The 24,391-nt window shown below is 41.1% G+C and overlaps 1 protein-coding gene across 1 annotated transcript; it reads left to right on the top strand.

Moving 5' to 3' along the window:
- Nucleotides 1-995: 995 nt before the first annotated feature.
- LOC125377064 lies at nucleotides 996-24,391 on the top strand. Its single transcript, XM_048389878.1, has 3 exons — nucleotides 996-1,086; nucleotides 23,007-23,254; nucleotides 23,720-24,391. The coding sequence occupies exons 1-3, from the start codon at nucleotides 996-998 to the stop codon at nucleotides 24,389-24,391; spliced, it is 1,011 nt and encodes a 336-aa protein (XP_048245835.1).

Here is a 24,391-nt window from a genome sequence, read left to right as displayed (position 1 = left end):
TACACCAGGAAGGGAGGACGTCAAAGGTCGGTGTGAGGAGCTACACCAGGAAAGAAGGACGTCAGAAGTCAGGGTGATAGCTATACGAGGAAGGGAGGAAGTCAGAAGTCAGGGTGATAGCTATACGAGGAAGGGAGGACATCAGAAGTCAGGGTGATAGCTATACGAGGAAGGGAGGACGTCAGAAGTCAGGGTGATAGCTACACCAGGAAGGAAGGACGTCGGTGTGAAGAGCTACACCAGGAAGGGAGGACGTCAGAAGTCGGTGTGAGGAGCTACACCAGGAAGGAAGGACGTCAGAGTGAAGAGCTACACCAGGAAGGGAGGACGTCAGAAGTCGGAGTGAGGAGCTACACCAGGAATGCAGGACGTCAGAAGTCGGTGTGATCAGCTACACCAGGAATGCAGGACGTCAGAAATCGGTCTGATCAGCTACACCAGGAAGGGAGGACGTCAGAGTGAAGAGCTACACCAGGAAGGGAGGACGTCAGAAGTCGGTGTGAGGAGCTACACCAGGAAGGAAGGACGTCAGAGTGAAGAGCTACACCAGGAATGGAGGACTCAGAAGTCTGCGTGAGGAGCTACACCAGGAATGCAGGACGTCAGAAATCGGTCTGATCAGCTACACCAGGAAGGGAGGACGTCAGAGTGAAGAGCTACACCAGGAAGGGAGGACGTCAGAAGTCGGAGTGAGGAGCTACACCAGGAATGCAGGACGTCAGAAGTCGGTGTGAGGAGCTGCACCAGGAAGGGAGGACGTCAGAAGTCGGAGTGAGGAGCTACACCAGGAATGCAGGACGTCAGAAGTCGGAGTCAGGAGCTACACCAGGAATGCAGGACGTCAAAAGTCGGAATGAGGAGCTTCACCAGGAATGCAGGACGTCAGTAGTCGGAGTGAGGAGCTTCACCAGGAATGCAGGACGTCAGAAGTCGGAGTGAGGAGCTACACCAGGAATGCAGGACGTCAGAAGTCGGAGTGAGGAGCTACACCAGGAATGCAGGACGTCAGAAGTCGGTGTGAGGAGCTGCACCAGGAAGGGGGGACGTCAGAAGTCGGTGTGAGGAGCTACACCAGGAAGAGGGGACGTCAGAAGTCGGAGTGAGGAGCTTCACGAGGAATGCAGGACGTCAGAAGTCGGAGTGAGGAGCTGCACCAGGAAGGGAGGACGTCAGAAGTCGGAGTGAGGAGCTACACCAGGAATGCAGGACGTCAGAAGTCGGATTGAGGAGCTGCACCAGGAAGGGAGGACGTCAGAAGTCGGAGTGAGGAGCTACACCAGGAATGCAGGACGTCAGAAGTCGGAGTGAGGAGCTGCACCAGGAAGGGATGACGTCAGAAGTCGGAGTGAGGAGCTGCACCAGGAAGGGAGGACGTCAGAAGTCGGTGTGAGGAGCTACACGAGGAATGCAGGACGTCAGAAGTCGGAGTGAGGAGCTACACGAGGAATGCAGGACGTCAGAAGTCGGAGTGAGGAGCAACACCAGGAAAGGAGGACGCCAGAAGTCGGAGTGAGAAGCTACACCAGGGGGACAGGGCGTCAGCTATCGGAGTGAGGAGCAACACCAGGGAGAAAGGACGTCAGGAGCCGGGATGAGGAGCAGCACCAGACGTGGGGGGACGTCAGACAAGGGAGAGGACTTCAGACTTCAGAAGTCGGAAAAGAGAGAACGTTAGAAGCAGTGAGGAGGTGAGGAGACGACGTATACGTGGTAAACGTGGTTGGCGTAGTGGTCGTGTTGAACGTGGTAGACGTGGTGATCGTGGTAGACGTGGTGATCGTGGTAGACGATATAGACCAGGTAGACGTGGTAGACGTGATGGTCGTGGTAGATATGGTAGAGTTTCTAGGGCCTAAAGCATTCTCTCAGATCGGACATCTAGACCTTGAAGGGTCTTCACGGATGATCTGGAGCTATCCAACACTATTTGTTTAGTTTCAATAAACAGTTAACTCAACACCCCAACCGCCCCTCCCCTCCCCGACCCCCCATCTTCCCCGTGCGCTACCACATTGCGTGACGACACCGTCAGTGTGGATGTCACGGCCAACTTATACATACTTAGACCACAAGCAGGGCATTGTTGGTAACAAAGGATCTTGAAAACCGCCTTTTAACGCTTAAGAAATGAACCCGTTCAGACGCCTAGTGCTAGGCTCGTCTGCTCTCCGCTATTCACTCCCTCCCAGCCCTCAATGGCATGCTGATCTACCAGAAACGCCGATGGACAGATAAACATATTGCTTATCTCCCAGGCTCGCATCGTTAGATTACATAATTACAAACCTTAAGCAGCCCGCTATCCTGACCAGCGTTTCAGCGCGCCATCAAATGAGACCGACGGACTGTTTTCAGCTTCAATGCACGACAAATACCTCACAAGTGAGGGGTTATAGGTGTGCTGCAAATCACTATACGGGTAGAAACAAAGGAAGGGGTCGGGGCTGAGGGGAGGTGTGCATAAACCCCCACCCATCTCCTACAAGCACCCTTCCAAGGCAGGAGATGGAGGGGGGGGGGGGAGGGAGGGGGGGGGGGGGGGGGGGGGGGAATCTCTGTCATGACTCACTCTGGGCGGGATGAGGGGGAGGGGCTCTGTAACCAAACCCCCGTATTCCCGTGTCAGTGTTCAAGGCAAGCCGTGCTAGAGTGACGTTTGCCCGCTATCTGCAATCTCCATGCTGCTACCCTAGTCGACATTCCACAACTCTAGGCGCCCCCTAGTGGACAGATCTCATCTCTAACCACAACTTACTCTCAAAGTCAAAGCTTAATGAATTTGCTTTTCATTAACTACTGCATACTTGAACCTTTGAATTGCCATTAACAACACCATAACCAGTGTCGAAGGCCGCTGTTCAGTGGGACTGGCGTACTATGTTTTTGGTGTACAGTTACAGCGATTAAGTGTCGACAATAGCAGTCAGTTGTGTTGCAGAGTATCGTGTCATCACATCATATGTGTGTGCAGATCGGTGTAGTGCTCCCCGGCATGCAATCAACACATACCTTGCTTATTGGCGAAGGCATATCACAACAGAGATTGGGTTTCCAAGTCAAAAATAGTATATCAAAAATCAAAATACCATCACTTCAAGTAAATGCTACTGTTTCGTGCTGTTATGGCTGCTGGAGGTATTCATAACAGAATGACAATAAAAGGTTTCAGAGTACATAGTTTCCTAAGGTTTCATGTCCTCAAATGAACTGAGTGTGTTTATGTCATGACATCAACTGTGTGTTCATGTCTTCACATGTACTGTGTGTTCATGTCTTCACACGTACTGTGTGTGTTCATGTCTTCACATGTACTGAGTGTGTTCATGTCTTCATATGTACTGTGTGTGTTCATGTCTTCACGTCAACTGTGTGTTCATGTCTTCACATGGACTGTAAGTGTTCATGTCTTCACATGTACTGTGTGTGTCCATGTCTTCAAGTCAACTGTGTGTTCTTGTCTCCACATGGACTGTAAGTGTTCATGTCTTCACATGTACTGTGTGTGTTCATGTTCTTACGTCAACTGTGTGTTCATGTCTTCACATCAACTATGTGTGTTCATGTCTTCACATGTACTGTGTGTGTTCGTGTCTTCAAGTCAACTGTGTGTTCTTGTCTTCACATGGACTGTAAGTGTTCATGTCTTCACATGTACTGTGTGTGTTCATGTCTTCACATCAACTGTGTGTTCATGTCTTCACATCAACTATGTGTGTTCATGTCTTCACATGTACTGTGTGTTCATGTCTTCACATGTACTGTGTGTGTTCATGTCTTCACATGGACTCTGTGTGTTCATGTCTTCACATGGACTCTGTGTGTTCATGTCCTCACATCAACTGTGTGTTCCTATCTTCACATGCACTATGTGTGTTCATGTCTTCACATGGACTGTGTGTGTTCATGTCCTCACATGTACTGTGTGTGTTCATGTCTTCACATCAACTGTGTGTTCATGTCTTCACATGCACTATGTGTGTTCATGTCTTCACATGGACTGTGTGTGTTCATGTCCTCACATGGACTGTGTGTGTTCATGTCTTCACTTGGACTGTGTGTGTTCATGTCTTCACATGGACTGTGTGTGTTCATGTCTTCACATGGACTCTGTGTGTTCATGTCCTCACATCAACTGTATGTTCATGTCTTCACATGCACTATGTGTGTTCATGTCTTCACATGGACTGTGTGTGTTCATGTCCTCACATGTACTGTGTGTGTTCATGTCTTCACATCAACTGTGTGTTCATGTCTTCACATGCACTATGTGTGTTCATGTCTTCACATGGACTGTGTGTGTTCATGTCCTCACATGTACTCTGTGTGTTCATGTCTTCACATGGACTGTGTGTGTTCATGTCCTCACATGTACTGTGTGTGTTCATGTCTTCACATCAACTGTGTGTGTTCATGTCTTCACATCAACTGTGTGTTCATGTCTTCACATGCACTATGTGTGTTCATGTCTTCACATGGACTGTAAGTGTTCATGTCTTCACATGGACTGTAAGTGTTCATGTCTTCACATGGACTTATGTGTTCTTGTCTTCACATGAACTGTGTGTGTTCTTGTCTTCACATGTACTGTGTGTGTTCATGTTCTCACATCAACTGTGTGTGTTCAATTCTTCACGTCAACTATGTTTGCTATTTCATGTCTTCACGTCAACTGTGTGTTCATGTCTTCACATGGACTGTAAGTGTTCATGTCTTCACATGGAGTTATGTGTTCTTGTCTTCACATGTACTGTGTGTGTTCATGTTCTCACATCAACTGTGTGTGTTCATGTCTTCACATCAACTGTGTGTTCATGTCTTCACATCAACTGTGTGTCTTCATGTCTTCACATCAACTGTGTGTTCATGTCTTCACATCAACTGTGTGTGTGTTCATGTCCTCACATCAACTGTATGTTCATGACTTCACATGGACTGTAAGTGTTCATGTCTTCACATGGACTTATGTGTTCTTGTCTTCACATGTACTGTGTATGTTCATGTCTTCACATTAACTGTGTATGTTCTTGTCTTCACATCAACTGTATGTTCATGTCTTCACATCAACTGTGTGTGTTCATGTCTTCACATCAACTGTGTGTGTTCATGTCTTCACATCAACTGTGTATGTTCATGTCTTCACATTAACTGTGTATGTTCATGTCTTCACATCAACTCTCTGTGTTCATGTCTTCACATCAACTGTGTCTGTTCATGTCTTCACATGAACTGTGTATGTTCATGTCTTCACACGAACTGTGTCTTTTCATGTCTTCACATGAACTGTGTTTGTTCATGTCTTCACACGAACTGTGTCTTTTAATGTCTTCACACGAACTGTGTCTGTTCATATCCTCACATCAAGTGTGTTTGTTCATGTCTTCACATCAACTGTGTCTGTTCATGTCCTCACATCAAGTTTGTGTGTGTTCATGTCTTCACATGATTTGTGTCTGTTCATATCTTCACACCAACCGTGTGTGTTCATGTCTTCACATGATTTGTGTCTGTTCATGTCTTCACATCAACCGTGTCTGTTTATGTCTTCACATGAACTGTGTCTGATTATGTCTTCACATGAACTGTGTCTGTTCATGTCTTCACATCAACAGTGTGTTCATGTCCTCACATGGACTGTGTGTGTTCGTGTCTTCACATGGACAGTGTGTGTTCATGTCTTCACATCAAATGTGTATCTACTGTAACTCTTAACAATATATATCTATTGCAACACTTAACATAATATATGTAAAGAGCTCTAAAGATAACATATGTTATGCAAGTCTAATATAATGTATCCACTGTAAGTCAAAGATATGGTGTCAAATGTAACGCTTTACATACTATATATGATGCATCTCTTAAGACTATATATCTAATGTAACTCTTAAGACAATATATCTAATGTAACTCTTAACATTATATATCTAATGTAACTCTTAACATTATATATCTAATGCAACCCTTAACAAAATATAACTAATGTAACTCTTAACAATATATAGATAATGCAACTCTTAGCATAATATACATGATGGAACTCTTAACATTATATATCTAATGCAACCCTTAACAAAATATAACTAATGTAACTCTTAACAATATATAGATAATGCAACTCTTAGCATAATATACATGATGGAACTCTTAACATTATATATCTATTGTGACCCTTAACTTAATATATCCAAAACAACTCTAAAATTAATATACATAATGCAACTCTTAAGATAATATATACAATGCAACTCTTAACATAATATACCTAATGCAAGTCTAACATATTATATCTAATGCAACTCTTATATTATATCTAATGTAACTCTTAAAATAATATACCTAATGCAAGTCTAACATAAAATATCTAATGTAACTCTTAAAATAATATATCTCATGCAAGTCTAACATTATATATATAATGCAACTCTTAACATAATATATCTCATGCAACTCTTACATTATATCTAGTGAGTGAGTGAGTGAGTATGGTTTTACGCCGCTTTTAGCAATATTCCAGCAATATCACGGCGGGGGACACCAGAAATGGGCTTCACACATTGTACCTATGTCGGGAATCGAACCCGGGTCTTAACCAGCTTTAACCACTAGGCTACCCGACCGCCCCTTATGTCTAGTGTAACTCTTAACATAATATATCTAATGCAAGTCTAGCATAATATATCTAATGCTACTCTTATATTATATCTAATGTAGCTCTTAACATAATATATCTCATGCAAGTCAAACATAATATATCTAATGCAACTCTTAACATGACATATATATATTGCAACTCTAAACACAGTATATCTAATGCAAGTCTAGCATAATACATCTAATGCAACTATAAATAGACCCCTGAATCCTGCGCACCAACAAGGGGTTAGCAGCCTTAATTTGGGACGCCTGTAATAAATAAGACTTGAAGTTGAGGTGAGGTGAGGTGAAATTGGGTTTAACGTCGCGTCCAAGATTATTGCACTTATATAGCGACGTGCATGCACGTGTATGTGAGTGTGTGGCTGCTTGTACTAGTCCGGACTGATGCCGATTTATAGTGCTAGCTCACTGAGATACCATGCCGCAGTTTAACATGAATACCCCACTCAGACACAGTATACTGACTCCGAGCCGACCAATCCTTGTAAAATTTTAGCCCCTTAATGCCGAGCGCCAGACAGGGTAACAACAAGTACAATCTTTTAACGACTTTTTGTATGACGCGGTCCGGGATCGAACCCTGGACCTTCCGCTCTCCGGGCGGACGCTCTACCACAAGACCACGGAGGCGGTCTTGAAGTTGAGAATATTCTGTATGCACAGTATCTGTTAGTCCTGAAATTATTTGAGTCCAAATTAAAAAAAGAAAGAATATAAAACACGATAATACACACACCCAAGTACATTACATACCCCTTTTTTATATGACAACAGGATAGATGATGTGTATCAAGATGTCTCAGTCATGCAAAATGAAAAAATATAAATCAAGTTCATGTATTTGCTTTGGGAATGATTTTACGATACATGTCAATGTAAAAAAAAGTATCTGCGTGTCACTCTTATTGGATACATATATTTATTTTATTATCGATCATTAATAATCAGAGACAGATCCAGTTTTTCTCTCTACATAGCAATTTTCCCCTTCTGTATACACATTCTTTGCGATGTAGATAGCCAAACGTGTACAAATCGTCTTCAAATGTTGGTAGGCCTTCTAGCGGTTGTAGATTTGTTCTACCAATATTTCCTACCAAATAGTCGACATTGGCGATATCTGGTACTAGATTGCTCTGGTACGCATGTTCTAGCAATAGTTGGGGTGCTACAGATTTTGCGGCTCGTAGGCCCATACTTTGGTATGTTGTCTCCATTGTTTTTTACTCCATTGTGTGTGTTCGAAATTTGTTGCTCTATATACTTTGGGCTACCAAATGTTTAAATGGGAATTCTTCGCTACTTGTTGCTTCTATTTTGGGGTTTGCTCTAGCTTTTTTCTTCGTAGTATTTGGATTGTAGTCTGTTTTTCACTTTACATTGCTTTTAGCCCTGCCTATTTTGTAGATACTAGAGGAAATGGTTTTTGGACTCGTTGGAGAAGAAAAGTAGCAGAAAATTGTGTAGCCCTAACCAAAAATGCGCTCTAGTAAATTAACATAATCATTTTCACGTAAAAAATTCCCTCTGTAGTAGCAATATAGGTATATAAATCTGGCTCCAGTGGGGTTGCGGTAGAACCATCATTGTCTATACTAATTAATGAAATACATAAAACAAAGTTAGCTGAAATAGTCCCATGCTTTTGGTTTAGTATAAAGACAATGCTAAGAGTCAATCTATATCTGGCACATTTTACGCACAAGTAATTGTCTCATGAATTTTATTATTGATAAACATCCATTTTATTTAAACATGTCAGGATACCGTTTAACATCAGATTGTGTTCCCTGGTGTTTCCGTGTTGACATTAGACTGATCGTCATCACTCGTTAGATCAACTTCGCTTTCTTCGCTGCTGTCAAGACTATTTTGACTATCCACTGACGCTGATCGCTGTGGCGAATATGTGTATGTCAAACATAATATCTCTAATGTTACTCTTACCAGAAATATGTAATGCAAGTCTAACATAATATATCTAATGTAAGCCTAACATAATATTTCTATTTCTACTGGTAAAATAGTGTATCTGATGTAAGCCTAACATAATATTTCTATTTCTACTGGTAAAATAGTGTATCTGATGTAAGTCTAACATAATATTTCTATTTCTACTGGTAAAATAGTGTATCTGATGTAAGTCTAACATAATATTTCTATTTCTACTGGTAAAATAGTGTATCTGATGTAAGTCTAACATAATATTTCTATTTCTACTGGTAAAATAGTGTATCTAATGTAAGTCTAACATAATATATCTATTTCTACTGGTAAAATAGTGTATCTGATGTAAGTCTAACATAATATTTCTATTTCTACTGGTAAAATAGTGTATGTAATGTAAGTCTAACATAATATTTCTATTTCTACTGGTAAAATAGTGTATCTGATGTAAGTCTAACATAATATTTCTATTTCTACTGGTAAAATAGTGTATCTGATGTAAGTCTAATATAACTTGTAGCAGGATCATGGGGTTGTATGAGTCCCGCGTTAGGTTTTACACACGAACTGGAGGCAGGTGGTATAAAACCCAGCGAGGGACACATACAACCCCAGCAACCCCGAGTGATCCTGCTACACCGAATTTATCTTACCGATATATTTTAATATACATAGTAAAAGATTTCAAATAAATTCAAAATTGACAGAAAGCTGCTGTTCGATTGAGCTGAGGCTCACTTATGCTTTGTCACGTGACTTTCATTGCCTCGGAAAAAGCATGCGGCTTTTCGCATCAAAGCTTGGTTTAAGGAATTTATTCTGCCCCTCAAAAATCCACGTGCAGCCTGATTGCTTATATAATACATTTATTTCCCGATGAGAAATGTATTCCCCTCAAAGGCGGGACACACAATATTTTATCACGATCCCGTGGACCAAGAAGATATCATCATTCTACCATGGAGGTATGATAACAAAATATATTTAATACAACCCTTAACATAATATATCTAAGGCAAGTCAAACATAATATTTCACATGTAAGTCTAACGATAAATCTTAAGATAATATATGCAATTTAAAACTAACATAATATATCCTATACAAGTCTGACAGAATATTTCTATAGGAAATTTATTATGTTGATGCTGAAATGTAGACGTGATAAGTTTCCATGTGTGTGTTTCTATTCTATCATCTTTGGTATACAATATATCATAATATCTAAGTGGTTTTGTTAGAGGAATGATTATATTTTGAAACAAGTTACTTTTGTTAAAACAACCCCATCCCTCATCCCCTATCCCCACCAAATTATTTCATTTTTGTCCGACTCTAGCACGGTTTTACCATTAGCATATGCATTCAGGGGATATGTCCCTATGGTGTCTGAATATACAGCAAAGGGACGCATTATGGGGAAAAATGTTACTCGATGTTGATTATTCATAACGTCGTCATAAAAAGTGTATGATGTCTGTATTAAATTTATAGAATATCTTCAGAGGACGACGTGATATCAAGACAGTATCAGTTTGACACCTTTCGGAGAAAAAAGGTGTAATGGACTTTATAACATGCATGGGATATGTATGATATCAATACGATACATGAACAACAGATGTATAGAATATGTATATCAATGCGGAATATGTACAACAGATGGAGGGAATATGTATATCATTACGGAATATGTATAACAGATGGAGGGAATATGTATATCAATACGGAATATGTACAACAGATGTATGGAATATGTATATCAATGCGGAATATGTACAACAGATGGAGGGAATATGTTTATTAATACGGAATATGTACAACAGATGTATGGAATATGTATATCAATGCGGAATATGTACAGCAGATGGAGGGAATATGTATATCAATACGAAATATGTACAACAGATGGAGCGTATATGTATATCAATGCGGAATATGTACAACAGATTGAGGGAATATGTATATCAATACGGAATATGTACAACAGATGTATAGAATATGTATATCAATCCGGAATATATACAACAGATGTATAGAATATGTATATCAATGCGGAATATAAACAACAGATGTATGGAATATTTATATCAATGCGGAATATGTACAACAGATGGAGGGAATATGTATATCAATACGAAATATGTACAACAGATGGAGCGTATATGTATATCAATGCGGAATATGTACAACAGATTGAGGGAATATGTATATCAATGAGGAATATGTACAACATGTGTGTGGAATATGTATATCAATACGGTTTATGTACAACAGATGGAGGGAATATGTATATCAATACGGAATATGTACAACAGATGTATGGAATATGTATATCAATACGGAATATATGTACAACAGATATATGGAATATGTATATCAAAACAGAATATGTACAACAGGTGGAGCGTATATGTATATGAAAACGGTGTATGTACAACGGATGTATGGAATATGTATATCAATGCGGAATATGTACAACAGATGGAGGGAATATGTATATTAATACGGAATATGTACAACAGATGGAGGGAATATGTATATTAATACGGAATATGTACAACAGATGGAGGGAATATGTATATCAATACGGAATATGTACAACAGATGGAGGGAATATGTATATCAATACGGAATATGTACAACAGATGAAGGGAATATGTATATCAATGCGGAATATGTACAACAGATGGAGGGAATATGTATAATGAATGAATTATCAGTACGGACTTTGTACAACAGATGGAGGAAATATGTATATCAATACGGAATATGTACAACAGATGGAGGGAATATGTATATTGATACGGAATATGTACAACAGATGAAGGGAATGTGTATATTAATACTCAATATGTACAACAGATATATGGAATATGTATATCAATGCGGAATATGTACAACAGATGGAGGGAATATGTATAATGAATGAATTATCAGTACGGACTTTGTACAACAGATGGAGGAAATATGTATATCAATACGGAATATGTACAACAGGTGTATAGAATATGTATATCAATGCGGAATATGTACAACAGGTGTATGGAATATGTATATCAATACGGAATATGTGCAACAGGTGGAGCGTATATGTATATGAATACGGTGTATGTACAACAGATGGAGGGAATATGTATATCAATGCGGAATATGTACAACAGATGGAGGGAATATGTATATCAATACGGAATATGTACAACAGATGGAGGGAATATGTATATCAATACGGAATATGTACAACAGATGGAGGGAATATGTATATTAATACGGAATATGTACAACAGATGGAGGGAATATGTATATCAATGCGGAATATGTACAACAGATGGAGGGAATATGTATATCAATACGGAATATGTACAACAGATGGAGGGAATATGTATATCAATACGGAATATGTACAACAGATATATGGAATATGTATATCAATACGGAATATGTGCAACAGATGGAGGGAATATGTATATCAATACGGAATATGTACAACAGATGGAGGGAATATGTATATCAATACGGAATATGTACAACAGATGGAGGGAATATGTATATTAATACGGAATATGTACAACAGATGGAGGGAATATGTATATCAATACGGAATATGTACAACAGATGGAGGGAATATGTATATTAATACGGAATATGTACAACAGATGGAGGGAATATGTATATCAATGAGGAATATGTACAACAGATGGAGGGAATATGTATATCAATACGGAATATGTGCAACAGATGGAGGGAATATGTATATTAATACGAAATATGTACAACAGATGGAGCGTATATGTATATTGATACGGAATATGTACAACAGATGGAGGGAATATGTATGTCAATACGGAATATGTATAACAGATGGAGGGAATATGTATATTAATACGGAATATGTACAACAGATGGAGGGAATATGTATATCAATGAGGAATATGTACAACAGATGGAGGGAATATGTATATCAATACGGAATATGTGCAACAGATGGAGGGAATATGTATATTAATACGAAATATGTACAACAGATGGAGCGTATATGTATATTGATACGGAATATGTACAACAGATGGAGGGAATATGTATATTGATACGGAATATGTATAACAGATGGAGGGAATATGTATATTGATACGGAATATGTACAACAGATGGAGGGAATATGTATATTGATACGGAATATGTATAACAGATGGAGCGTATATGTATATTGATACGGAATATGTACAACAGATGGAGGGAATATGTATGTCAATACGGAATATGTAAAACATGTGTGTGGAATATGTACAACAGATGTATAGAATATGTATATTGATACGGAATATGTACAACAGATGGAGGGAATATGTATATTGATACGGAATATGTATAACAGATGGAGCGTATATGTATATCAATACGGAATATGTGCAACAGATGGAGGGAATATGTATGTCAATACGGAATATGTACAACAGATGGAGGGAATATGTATATTGATACGGAATATGTACAACAGATGGAGGGAATATGTATGTCAATACGGAATATGTATAACAGATGGAGGGAATATGTATATTAATACGGAATATGTACAACAGATGGAGGGAATATGTATATTAATACGGAATATGTACAACAGATATATGGAATATGTATATCAATACGGAATATGTGCAACAGGTGGAGCGTATATGTATATGAATACGGTGTATGTACAACAGATGGAGGGAATGTGTATATCAATACGGAATATGTACAACAGATGGAGGGAATATGTATATTGATACGGAATATGTACAACAGATGGAGGGAATATGTATATTAATACGGAATATGTACAACAGATCGAGGGAATATGTATGTCAATACGGAATATGTATAACAGATGGAGGGAATATGTATAATGAATGAATTATCAGTACGGACTTTGTACAACAGATGGAGGAAATATGTATATCAAAACGGAATATGTACAACAGATGGAGTGAATATGTATATCAATACGATATATGTACAACAGATGGAGTGAATATGTATATCAAAAAGGAATATGTACAACAGACGGAGGGACAATGTATATCAATACGGGATATGTATCACAGATGGAGGGACTATGTATATCAATATGATATATATACAGCAGATGGAGGGACTATGTATATCAATACGGGATATGTATCACAGATGGAGGGACTATTTATATCAATATGGAATGTGTACAACAGATGGAGGGACTATGTATATCAATACGGAATATGCATAAGATATGTAGGGAATATAATCATTTGTTGTCAGTGTACACATGTGTGTCATCAACCAGAATAAGAAGATAAGAACAATGTGGACAAAATAACAATAGTGTAGGCAATATTGACTGCAAAGGGGGGGCGTTGTGTGTTACATGTAACAATAGTGTAGGCAATATTGACCGCAAAGGGGGGACGTTGTGTGTTACATGTAACAAATAGTGTAGGCAATATATATTCTCTACAGGCGGAGCGTCCTCTGAGGAGAAAGGGGCGTGGTTTCAACACGTGGCTTACAGATTTACCCCGCCCCTAGGCAGGTCTGCGTTGTAAAACACATATTAAATAGCTGACGGTACTTGATGTCGAGCGATGAATCGCGGCATTAGTCGACATTAAACAGAGCGGGCACAGAGCTGCGACATATGTAAAGCTAATAACAGACTTGTAGCGGTGCACAATGAGCCCTGAAGAGACATCTAGGTATTGGATTGCTGCTTTGTTGACAACAACAGGGCACAATAATAGCACAATAGAAATTGGTGAGAGTAATAATCCACCACGACTTTCATTGGAAACGTCTGCAGATGGAGGAGTTGGGGAAATTGACTTTTGTGACATAAAGCAAGGAGCTTTGTTGACGTCCGGTCAATATGTTTTAACGAATAGCGGAGTTGGTATGTCAGTCTCTCGGAGCAGGACATATTACGACGCGAGTACACCAGAGGTCACACTTTTCACCACCACCCTACACGGGTTTATCCGGTTCATATCATTATAATATTTATTACTGGGGACAAACGGTTTTGTTGGGCTTTGCTCAGACTCTCGCTATTGGAGGAGCAAATTGGAAAACGAATGACCCCCGTCTATTGATACCTTTGAGCTGAACGGTGTAAGTCCTGCAAAAGGCTGAATGGCTCGCCTACAGAGAGCTGGTGGTTACACAAAGACCTCTCTTCTTCGTGTCCCCGTCTTTATTTCTACACTGACTTCACCACTCCATAATACTGAAAGCCTTTCATGGGGTATTAGGCCCACCTTTACACGTAAAGTCTACTATATTCATCAATTATCATACGACATGGAGGGCTGCGCAGATTAAAATACGGAGAAAACGTTGTGTGGTTGCGCGGCAAGATGTGGAAGCGTGAAGTAGCTAATCTCATTGAGCGGACTTTGCCATCAGTAATTGCGACTAGGGGACTCAGTGCTCGCCGACCTGCTGCTCACGGTGCCCACTACCCTGAAGGAAACGATGGAAATAAGTGACAAGATTTTCAATTATATGTCTTTAAAACTCCGTCAAACTGGTCGACTTAATAACAATTGGTCCATTTAGTCGGGTGTAGTGTGGGTGACACCATCGATACTGAGACATACAAAATGTGCAATATATTGCGAGGTCCACAGACATTTCATAAAAGAGATTTAATTATTAGCTATAGAATGAGATATTTATATATATGGCGTCATTGGGCTCTTCTGAAGACACGGGACCTCAATCTACATTCTTAATTCAACATATTACTTTTCATAATGTACATCTATATATTGCAGTAGATGTCATCTAGTGGTTGTGTATTATTTTAGCAAGTGATATGAACAGCTGCAACTTGAACTTTGCAGTACGTCATAGCTTCATCAACCGGAGGTTCTATTACCCGAGACAGTTCCATTCCCTGATGACAGAGCAGGGATTAAGACATATATCACCTGTCTTTGAGGACTCCTCAGCTGGGTTGAGGACATACATCTCCTGTCTTTGAGCACCCATCAGCTGGGTTGAGGATATACATATCCTGTCTTTGAGGACCCATCTGCTGGGTTGAGGATATACATATCCTGTCTTTGAGGACCCATCAGCTGGGTTGAGGACATACATCTCCTGTCTTTGAGCACCCATCAGCTGGGTTGAGGATATACATCTCCTGTCTTTGAGGACCCATCAGCTGGGTTGAGGACATATATCTCCTGTCTTTGAGCACCCATCAGCTGTGTTGAGGACATATATCTCCTGTCTTTGAGGATCCATCAGCTGGGTTGAGGATATACATCTCCTGTCTTTGAGGACCCATCAGCTGGGTTGAGGACATATATCTCCTGTCTTTGAGGACCCATCAGCTGGGTTGAGGATATATATATCCTGTCTTTGAGCACCCATCAGCTGGGTTGAGGACATATATCTCCTGTCTTTGAGCACCCATCAGCTGGGTTTAGGACATATATCTCCTGTCTTTGAGGATCCATCAGCTGGGTTGAGGATATACATCTCCTGTCTTTGAGGACCCATCAGCTGGGTTGAGGATATACATCTCCTGTCTTTGAACACCCATCAGCTGTGTTGAGGACATATATCTCCTGTCTTTGAGGACCCTTCAGCTGGGTTGAGGACATATATCTCCTGTCTTTGAGCACCCATCAGCTGGGTCGAGGACATATATCTCCTGTCTTTGAGGACCCATCAGCTGGGAACAAGATATATATCTCCTGTCTTGAAAGGCCCGTCAGCTGCAAGTTCCGGTGTTCTCTATAATGTTCTGTGACCTAAACTACTATACGACCGTGTGCGATACTCCATGAAATGAGATGCTCGACATGAGGCCCTAAAAGAAAGCCGTTATAAAATTCTATGTAATGATACATTCCCGTTTCTAAAGTATTCTCTATTCGATGCTCTGAAGGGATTTTGTATCGAGATTAGATATTTTATTGCAGTAACACCTACAAAACAAGACATTTTCCTTTTTTGAAAACTATGAGCCTGAAATATATTTGTTTTAAAGAAAACCACCTTGCAACACTGTAATTTTTGTGGTAGGAAATTTCTCTTGTTTTCAATAGTCTGGGGCATAACTATTCTTTTCAAGAATTGACGGGGACAATTTACTTTTTGCCATAAAGTCCCATGCCCCCTCCCTCAGAATATTAAATGGTCGATCACTTATACACAGTAGGATGCTCTGTATCCGAGACGGTAAAAGATGGCACTTGCAGCCTGGCCGGCTCGGAGTATGATGTGCCTGAGTTAGGTATCCCCGATAAACTGCGGCATGGTATCTCAGGCCTATATTTTGTGACTAGTACAAACAGCCACTCTCACGTGTATGCACGTCCTTCTATAAGTGAAATACTCCCGAGTTCCCTGTTAAGCCTCATTCATCTCGCCACAGATACAGTAGGCAATGGTCTGTTTAGTACTCTATGCGATGTTCTTAATTAATATGTACATGAAGTTCTATACGACGTCTACATCGTGCTCTTTATAACGTTCTATGTGGTGATCTACATGATGTTCTTTGTGGTGTTCTATATAATGCCCTTGGCAATGATATTTGTAAAGCTATAGATAATGCTTTGTGCGATTTTCTATTTGGTGCTATATATAGTCTTGTTTCCTATGTCCTATGTTATGTTAAATATACTGCTCTATACGACTTTCTGTACAATGTTCTATTAAGTGTTTTATGTAATATTTTATTCGATGATCTATATGCTCTAAATACTGCTCTATAAGATTATTCATGTAATGCGATATATGTCTGGCTCTATGCGATGTTCCATTTGGTGATATGTACACTCTTAAAAAAAAGAAACGCATAGGTGCTTTGAGAATTCCGATTATAGAACTGTCGGGAATGCTAGAAAACTGCTTTTCTGGCTTCATTTATAAATACGAGTCATATGTCCATAAAAAGAGCATATTTCAAAATAACGCGAATTGCCCTAATTTAGCCTGTCCTAACTGACACTGTGATTACCATTAAAATGTACTTTTACAGGTAAAATGATGATAAACTTATAAATAAAATAATTCGTGTGTTGTCATGTATGTATGAAATGGCCTATAACCTGAGGTAATTACCTAACACCTGTCCTGAAGTGATGACCTCATACAGTCCCGTGCATTCTCCCAGGTGCAAATGTCACCGAGTTGGGTGTGGTCTCAAAATATTGCTGTTATTGTACTTAATTGACATGCGTTGACGAGGTAGCAATTTAGGATATGTACTGCATTATATTTGCTTGGAAACATGATGGACTAGTTAAGAGCTATGAAACGGGATAAGTATTGGAGGGTTGCGGTTTTGGAATCCAGAAGTATTTGTTGTTCTACAGATGTTTTTTTTGAGGTAGCATTTATCTCCGCTGATGACGTATATGAATCTGTACTTTTGAATGTTGTGTTATGTCTTGCCACGAACCCTGTACATTTAGCCAAGATAGACACAACAGGGTTGAGCTCACAATGTCTGAATGCCGTACGTAAGACAACGTAACCGTGTTGTGCCGCCAGCACATATGTATTGTACCTTACTGATTTCTTATTCAACCGAATTTTCTCCATAAGTAGAACTTTCGTTTCATATGGTCTGAAGTCGACCAATGTCATATATTCCTGTATGGTCGCCTTCAGACTTATCATGGTTTGGGCGACAGTATCTGATTCCCAGACGTTATATTAACTGACGTTATCCATGACAATCACACTGACGTTTTTTTAAAATGGGCAATAGCTGAAGTTCCCACCAGTCTATGAACACATCACCTATAATTTCCTTATGAAAATTACCAGTATTCTTTTTCGCCTCGAAAACATCCATCAATAAGCCCCATATCATGGGTTGCAGCGTGCAAAACCATGACACGATTACCTTTACTTGATGGTACCATGGGTACTTTTTGTCCATCTGCCGATAGCCACATGTAGTCAGTGGAATGATTCATCAAGGTAAATTATCTGGACGCCCTGACTGTGATAGTTATGAATGGTTCGGAGATAATGTGACCACATTGACAGGATGGAATGTTTTCCCCTGAAAAGTGCTCGGTCATCGCCACGCGCAGTGTATCGAAATCCCATCTTTTGGAGAGCAATAGTGAATTCCTCCCAAATTCTTCTACAAGTCAGGGCTACCTTCTGTTCATAAAGCTTGTACACTATACGCCTAATCACCCTGTATCAAAGCTGTCTAATATCATTTTACGCCAAAGTTTTGTTTTTGAGACCACCCCTATACCTGTTTTGTTTTCTTATCATACCGTAGACTTGATGGTATGAATTGAAAACACCATAGCTTGGGCAGTTCGGTAATTCACCCTAGCTAAATTAATAAATGGTTTCCCTCTATCTCTCTAAAGTGTAAAGAACTTTATGCATTTCCAAGTACAGATTCCATATCGTGTACCTTGGTTATGGCTATGCACGTGTAATGTAACATGCGTCATGGGAGCAATGTTAACACAAAAAACGCAGCGTCATTTTGTCATTTTAGAAGATGCACATCTTGAATTTTCTCAAAATGATTTTTGTGTGTGGAGTAGATGTTTAATGACGACTACATTATTATCATTGTAACGGAGTCACGTGCACATATTTCTATAGTCCGTTTCAGGGCGGTCGGGTAGCCTAGTGGTTAAAGCGTTCGCTCGTCACGCCGAAGACCCGGGTTCGATTCCCGACATGGGTACAATGTGTGAAGCCCATTTCTGGTGTCTCCCGCCGTGATATTGCTGGAATATTGCTAAAAGCGGCGTAAAACTATACTCATTCTATAGTCCGTTTCAGAATGCCATCATTGGACTTAGAATAAAAGTGAACTTCCTGTTTTCGTTCGAATTTGTCTCCTGTACACTTGTCGATGGACTCCTTGTGCCTGAAATACTTCAAACCACAGGTAGGGCGATCGGTAGTTACTCAGTATTTCAATAACAACAGTCTGTGAAAAATTATATCCCTTTTTAACAGGCAAAAAGCAGTTTTTCTAGCATTTCCGACAGTACTTTAGATTTTTTCCCAGCAATCGTCATAAAGACAATTCTTATGTTTGATTCCCGTTAATCATGTCATGTTTGTTGTGCATTGCGCGCAAACACATCTCAAAAATGTTTTTTGTAAACGTTTATCAGCAAAAATGCAAAAGATGGACAGAAATTGCTTTCAGAAAAAGTTTTCAGCACAATGCACGTGCAAAATGTTGAAAACAAGAGTAGAGACACTGACTATAAAAGACCGTACAAAATTCATCAGTTCATTACGAATTTTCTGACGTGAACGGAGACCGAAAAATGCCAAGATTAACTGCAGCTGACTGAAATATTGCCATTTGACGTTTGGAAGCAGGGGATTCCCAGTCTGCCGTTGCAGGACACTTCAACGTTCACCAAAGCACCATATCTCGACTATGGGATCGAAATACCTGCACTAATTCGACTCAAGATCATCCCAGAAGTGGAAGACCAAGAGTGACCACCCCTGCTCAGGATCGGTACATCCGGTTGCATCACCTTCGGAATCGATTTGTTACAGCAACGAACACTGCAGGACAAGTGCCTGGAAAGCGAAGAATTTCCGACCAAACCATCAGAAATCGTCTGAGGGAAGTGGGAATTCGAGCGAGACGACCAAAAGTTGGACCTGTCTTGCGACGTCTACACCGTCAACGACGTGTCCGGTGGTGCAACAGCGTACAGGCATGGGATCTCAGGAACTGGCGACGCGTTTGGTTCAGCGATGAGTCACGTTTTCTTCTTCAACGACTGGATAGAAGACAACGTGTAAACCGACGTCGACATGAACGTTTTGCGCCGAACTGCGTTCGACAGGTGGACCGAGTTGGTGGCGGGAGCGTCAAGGTGTAGGGAGCCATATCCTACACGGGTAGATCACAGTTAGTGGTTGTCGAGGGCAATCTTACAGCAAACCGATACGTAGACCAAATTCTGCGTCCTCACCTCCTCCGAACTTTGGACCGCCAGAGGGAGCTGTTCATACATGACAACGTCCGCCCCTACTGAGCACGTGCAACAGTTAATTTCCTTGTTAATGAGAACATCAATGTCCTTGCATGGCCGTCCATATCGCCTGATCTCAACCCGATTGAAATTTGTGGGACGAACTTGATCGACGCGTCCGTCAACGTCACCAGCGTCCCCACACACTGGCACAACTCACCAACGCCTTACAGGAGGAATGGCGAAGAATTCCCCACGAAAAAATTCGAAGACTTATGCAATCTATGCCAAGGAGGTGTCGAGCAGTGACGGCTGCAAGAGGTGGTGTGACCAGGTACTGACCATGACGCCCCCTTGTGGCTACACATGTGCAATGACTGAACCGAATTAATGCTGGCAATGACGACAATGCTTTTGTCGATCACTGTGTCTAATTTCATTTGATTGTGTTCACGCATATTCTGCGTAGATACGTTTACATCCGCTTAATAAATATCCTTATTTTTTAAGTGCGTTCCTTTTTTTGAAGAGTGTACAATGTTCTATACGAAGATCTATGTGTTTGCTTTAATGCGATGTTCTGTATGGTCATCTATATTATGTCCTATACGACTATCTATTTTGTGGTATATGAGATGTACTATTGGGTGTTTTATATGTAATGTTTTATTCGATGATCTATATGCTCTACATACTGCTCTATACGATTATTCATATAATGCCATATATATACTGCTCTATGCGATGTTCCATTTGGTGATGTGTACAATGTTCTATACAATGATCGATTTTTTGTCTCTGAGATGTTCTGTTTGATGATCTATATTATGGTCTATACGATTATCTATTTTTTAGTCTATACGATTTTCTGTTGGGTGTTTTATATAATGTTCTTTGCGATAATATATGTAATGCTATATGCTATATATGAATATAGGCTATATAGACAATGCTATATGGGATGTTTGACAACAGAAACAGCCCAAATAAACGAGTTCCATAATTTCACCAAGTTATCTGTATGTTTGCAGCCACCTATCCAGGTTGTGAATGAAGTAATAGCTACGTCTGTGCAACACTTCAATATGTACTTAATTCCAAAAAAACGCACATCCTACAGTATGGACGTCGCCACCTGACATCAGCCGTTGACAACCGACGCACTGTGTTTGCCGACGACATGTTATTCTAGCGCTGTGCATTTTGTTGCGCAAATAGATCACTTTTATTGGATATCAATAAGATCGGAAGATACGACATGAGAAGTACGTTTCTTTTGGAACTTAGTATTCCTCCTGGTGTAAATAAGCCCTATATTGTTTGTATATCGCATACAGCATCATGGCAGACCTGGGCCGGAGATAACACCAACTTACTAAACGTATATAATTGATGGCAATTACTTGTATAGTGTTGGTGAATGCAAATCTCCAAGAATTTACGATAAGAATTAATATCGGGTGTTGTAATGCAGGTCATAATTTCTGATAGATTTCTTTCATAAAATTAAACAGAGTTCATAGCGCCGAATGAATATTGACACAACAATCAATTACTCACATATGATTTATGCAGCAGTATCGTGTGAACGTAAATACCGGCTTTTAGGCTCAGAACAGTTATGATGGGCGAGCATTCAGATGTAAGCGAGCGTAAAGATGATAACAGATAGTTTACACCCAGGTGTGTTGCTTAACTAAAATATCAATCTTATCTTGGAATCAGTCGGCTTGAATCAACTAGAACGAGGTAATTTATCAAATTACCTAAACAAAAGCCTCAAAGAGATTTGTTATTAAGTAAATCGTTCCCACCCGCCAAGGATGCAGTCTCTGTACGGCTATTGTACAACCACAAGACGTCCTACACCACGGGCTGAATGTAGAGATACAACCACAGGACGCCCTACACCACGGGCTGAATGTAGAGATACAACCACAGGACGCCCTACACCACGGGCTGAATGTAGAGATACAACCACAGGACGCCCTACACCACGGGCTGAATGTAGAGATACAACCACAGGACGCCCTACACCACGGGCTGAATGTAGAGATACAACCACAGCACTCCCTACACCACGGTCTGAATGTAGAGATACAACCACAGGACGCCCTACACCACGGGCTGAATGTAGAGATACAACCACAGGACGCCCTACACCACGGGCTGAGTGTAGAGATACAACCACGGGCTAAATGTAGAGATACAACCATAGGACGCCCTACACCACGGGCTGAGTGTAGAGATACAACCACGGGCTGAGTGTAGAGATACAACCACAGGACGCCCTACACCACGGTCTGAATGTAGAGATACAACCACAGGACGCCCTACACCACGGTCTGAATGTAGAGATACAACCACAGGACGCCCTACACCACGGTCTGAATGTAGAGATACAACCACAGCACTCCCTACACCACGGTCTGAATGTAGAGATACAACCACAGGACGCCCTACACCACGGTCTGAATGTAGAGATACAACCACAGGACGCCCTACACCACGGTCTGAATGTAGAGATACAACCACAGGACGCCCTACACCAAGGGCTGAGTGTAGAGATACAACCACAGGACGCCCTACACCACGGGCTGAGTGTAAAGATACAACCACAGGACGCCCTTCACCACGGGCTGAATGTAGACATGCAACCACAGGACGTCCTACACCACGGGCTGAATGTAAGTTGATACAACCACACGACATCCTACACCACGGTCTGAGTATAGAGATACAACCACAGGACGCCCTACACCATGGTCTGAATGTAGAGATACAACCACAGGACGCCCTACACCACGGGCTGAATGTAGAGATACAACCACAGGACGCCCTACACCACGGGCTGAATGTAGAGATACAACCACACGACGTCCTACACCACGGTCTGAATGTAGAGATAAAACAACAGGACGCCCTACACCACGGGCTGAATGTAGAGATACAACCACAGGACGCCCTACACCACGGGCTGAATGTAGAGATACAACCACACGACGTCCTACACCACGGGCTGAATGTAGAGATAAAACAACAGGACGCCCTACACCACGGGCTGAATGTAGAGATACAACCACAGCACGTCCTACACCACGGGCTGAGTGTAGAGATACAACCACGGGCTGAATGTAGAGATACAACCACAGGACGCCCTAGACCACGGTCTGAATGTAGAGATACAACCACAGGACGCCCTACACCACGGGCTGAATGTAGAGATACAACCACAGGACGCCCTACACCACGGGCTGAATGTAGATATACAACCACAGGACGCCCTACATCACGGGCTGAATGTAGAGATACAACCACAGGACGCCCTTCACCACGGTCTGAATGTAGAGATACAACCACAGGACGCCCTACACCACGGGCTGAATGTAGAGATACAACCACAGGACGCCCTACACCACGGGCTGAATGTAGAGATACAACCACAGCACCCCCTACACCACGGGCTGAATGTAGAGATACAACCACAGGACGCCCTACACAACGGGCTGAATGTAGAGATACAACCACAGGACGCCCTACACCACGGGCTGAACGTAGAGATACAACCACAGGACGCCCTACATCACGGGCTGAATGTAGAGATACAACCACAGGACGCCCTACACCACGGTCTGAATGTAGAGATACAACCACAGGACGCCCTACACCACAGGCTGAATGTAGAGATACAACCACAGGACGCCCTACACCACGGGCTGAATGTAGAGATACAACCACAGGACGCCCTACACCACGGGCTGAATGTAGAGATACAACCACAAGACGCCCTACACCGCGGGCTGAATGTAGAGATACAACCATAG

Source organism: Haliotis rufescens, unplaced genomic scaffold, assembly GCF_023055435.1.
Source record: "Haliotis rufescens isolate VD_foot unplaced genomic scaffold, xgHalRufe1.0.p SCAF_8, whole genome shotgun sequence".
Classification (NCBI taxonomy): Eukaryota; Metazoa; Mollusca; class Gastropoda; order Lepetellida; family Haliotidae; genus Haliotis; species Haliotis rufescens.
Note: the sequence above shows the minus strand (reverse complement) of the source record. Positions and strands in the feature narration are given on the sequence as shown.

Excerpts from the sequence above, each read along its gene's own strand:
- LOC125377064 (XM_048389878.1), top strand. The coding sequence starts at position 996 with ATGCAGGACGTCAGAAGTCGGTGTGAGGAGCTGCACCAGGAAGGGGGG. Across the intron at positions 1,087-23,006 it reads CTACACCAGGAAGAGGGGAC|AGATACAACCACAGGACGCC; the intron begins GTCAGAAGTCGG and ends GTCTGAATGTAG. Across the intron at positions 23,255-23,719 it reads TCCTACACCACGGGCTGAAT|GACGCCCTAGACCACGGTCT; the intron begins GTAAGTTGATAC and ends ATACAACCACAG.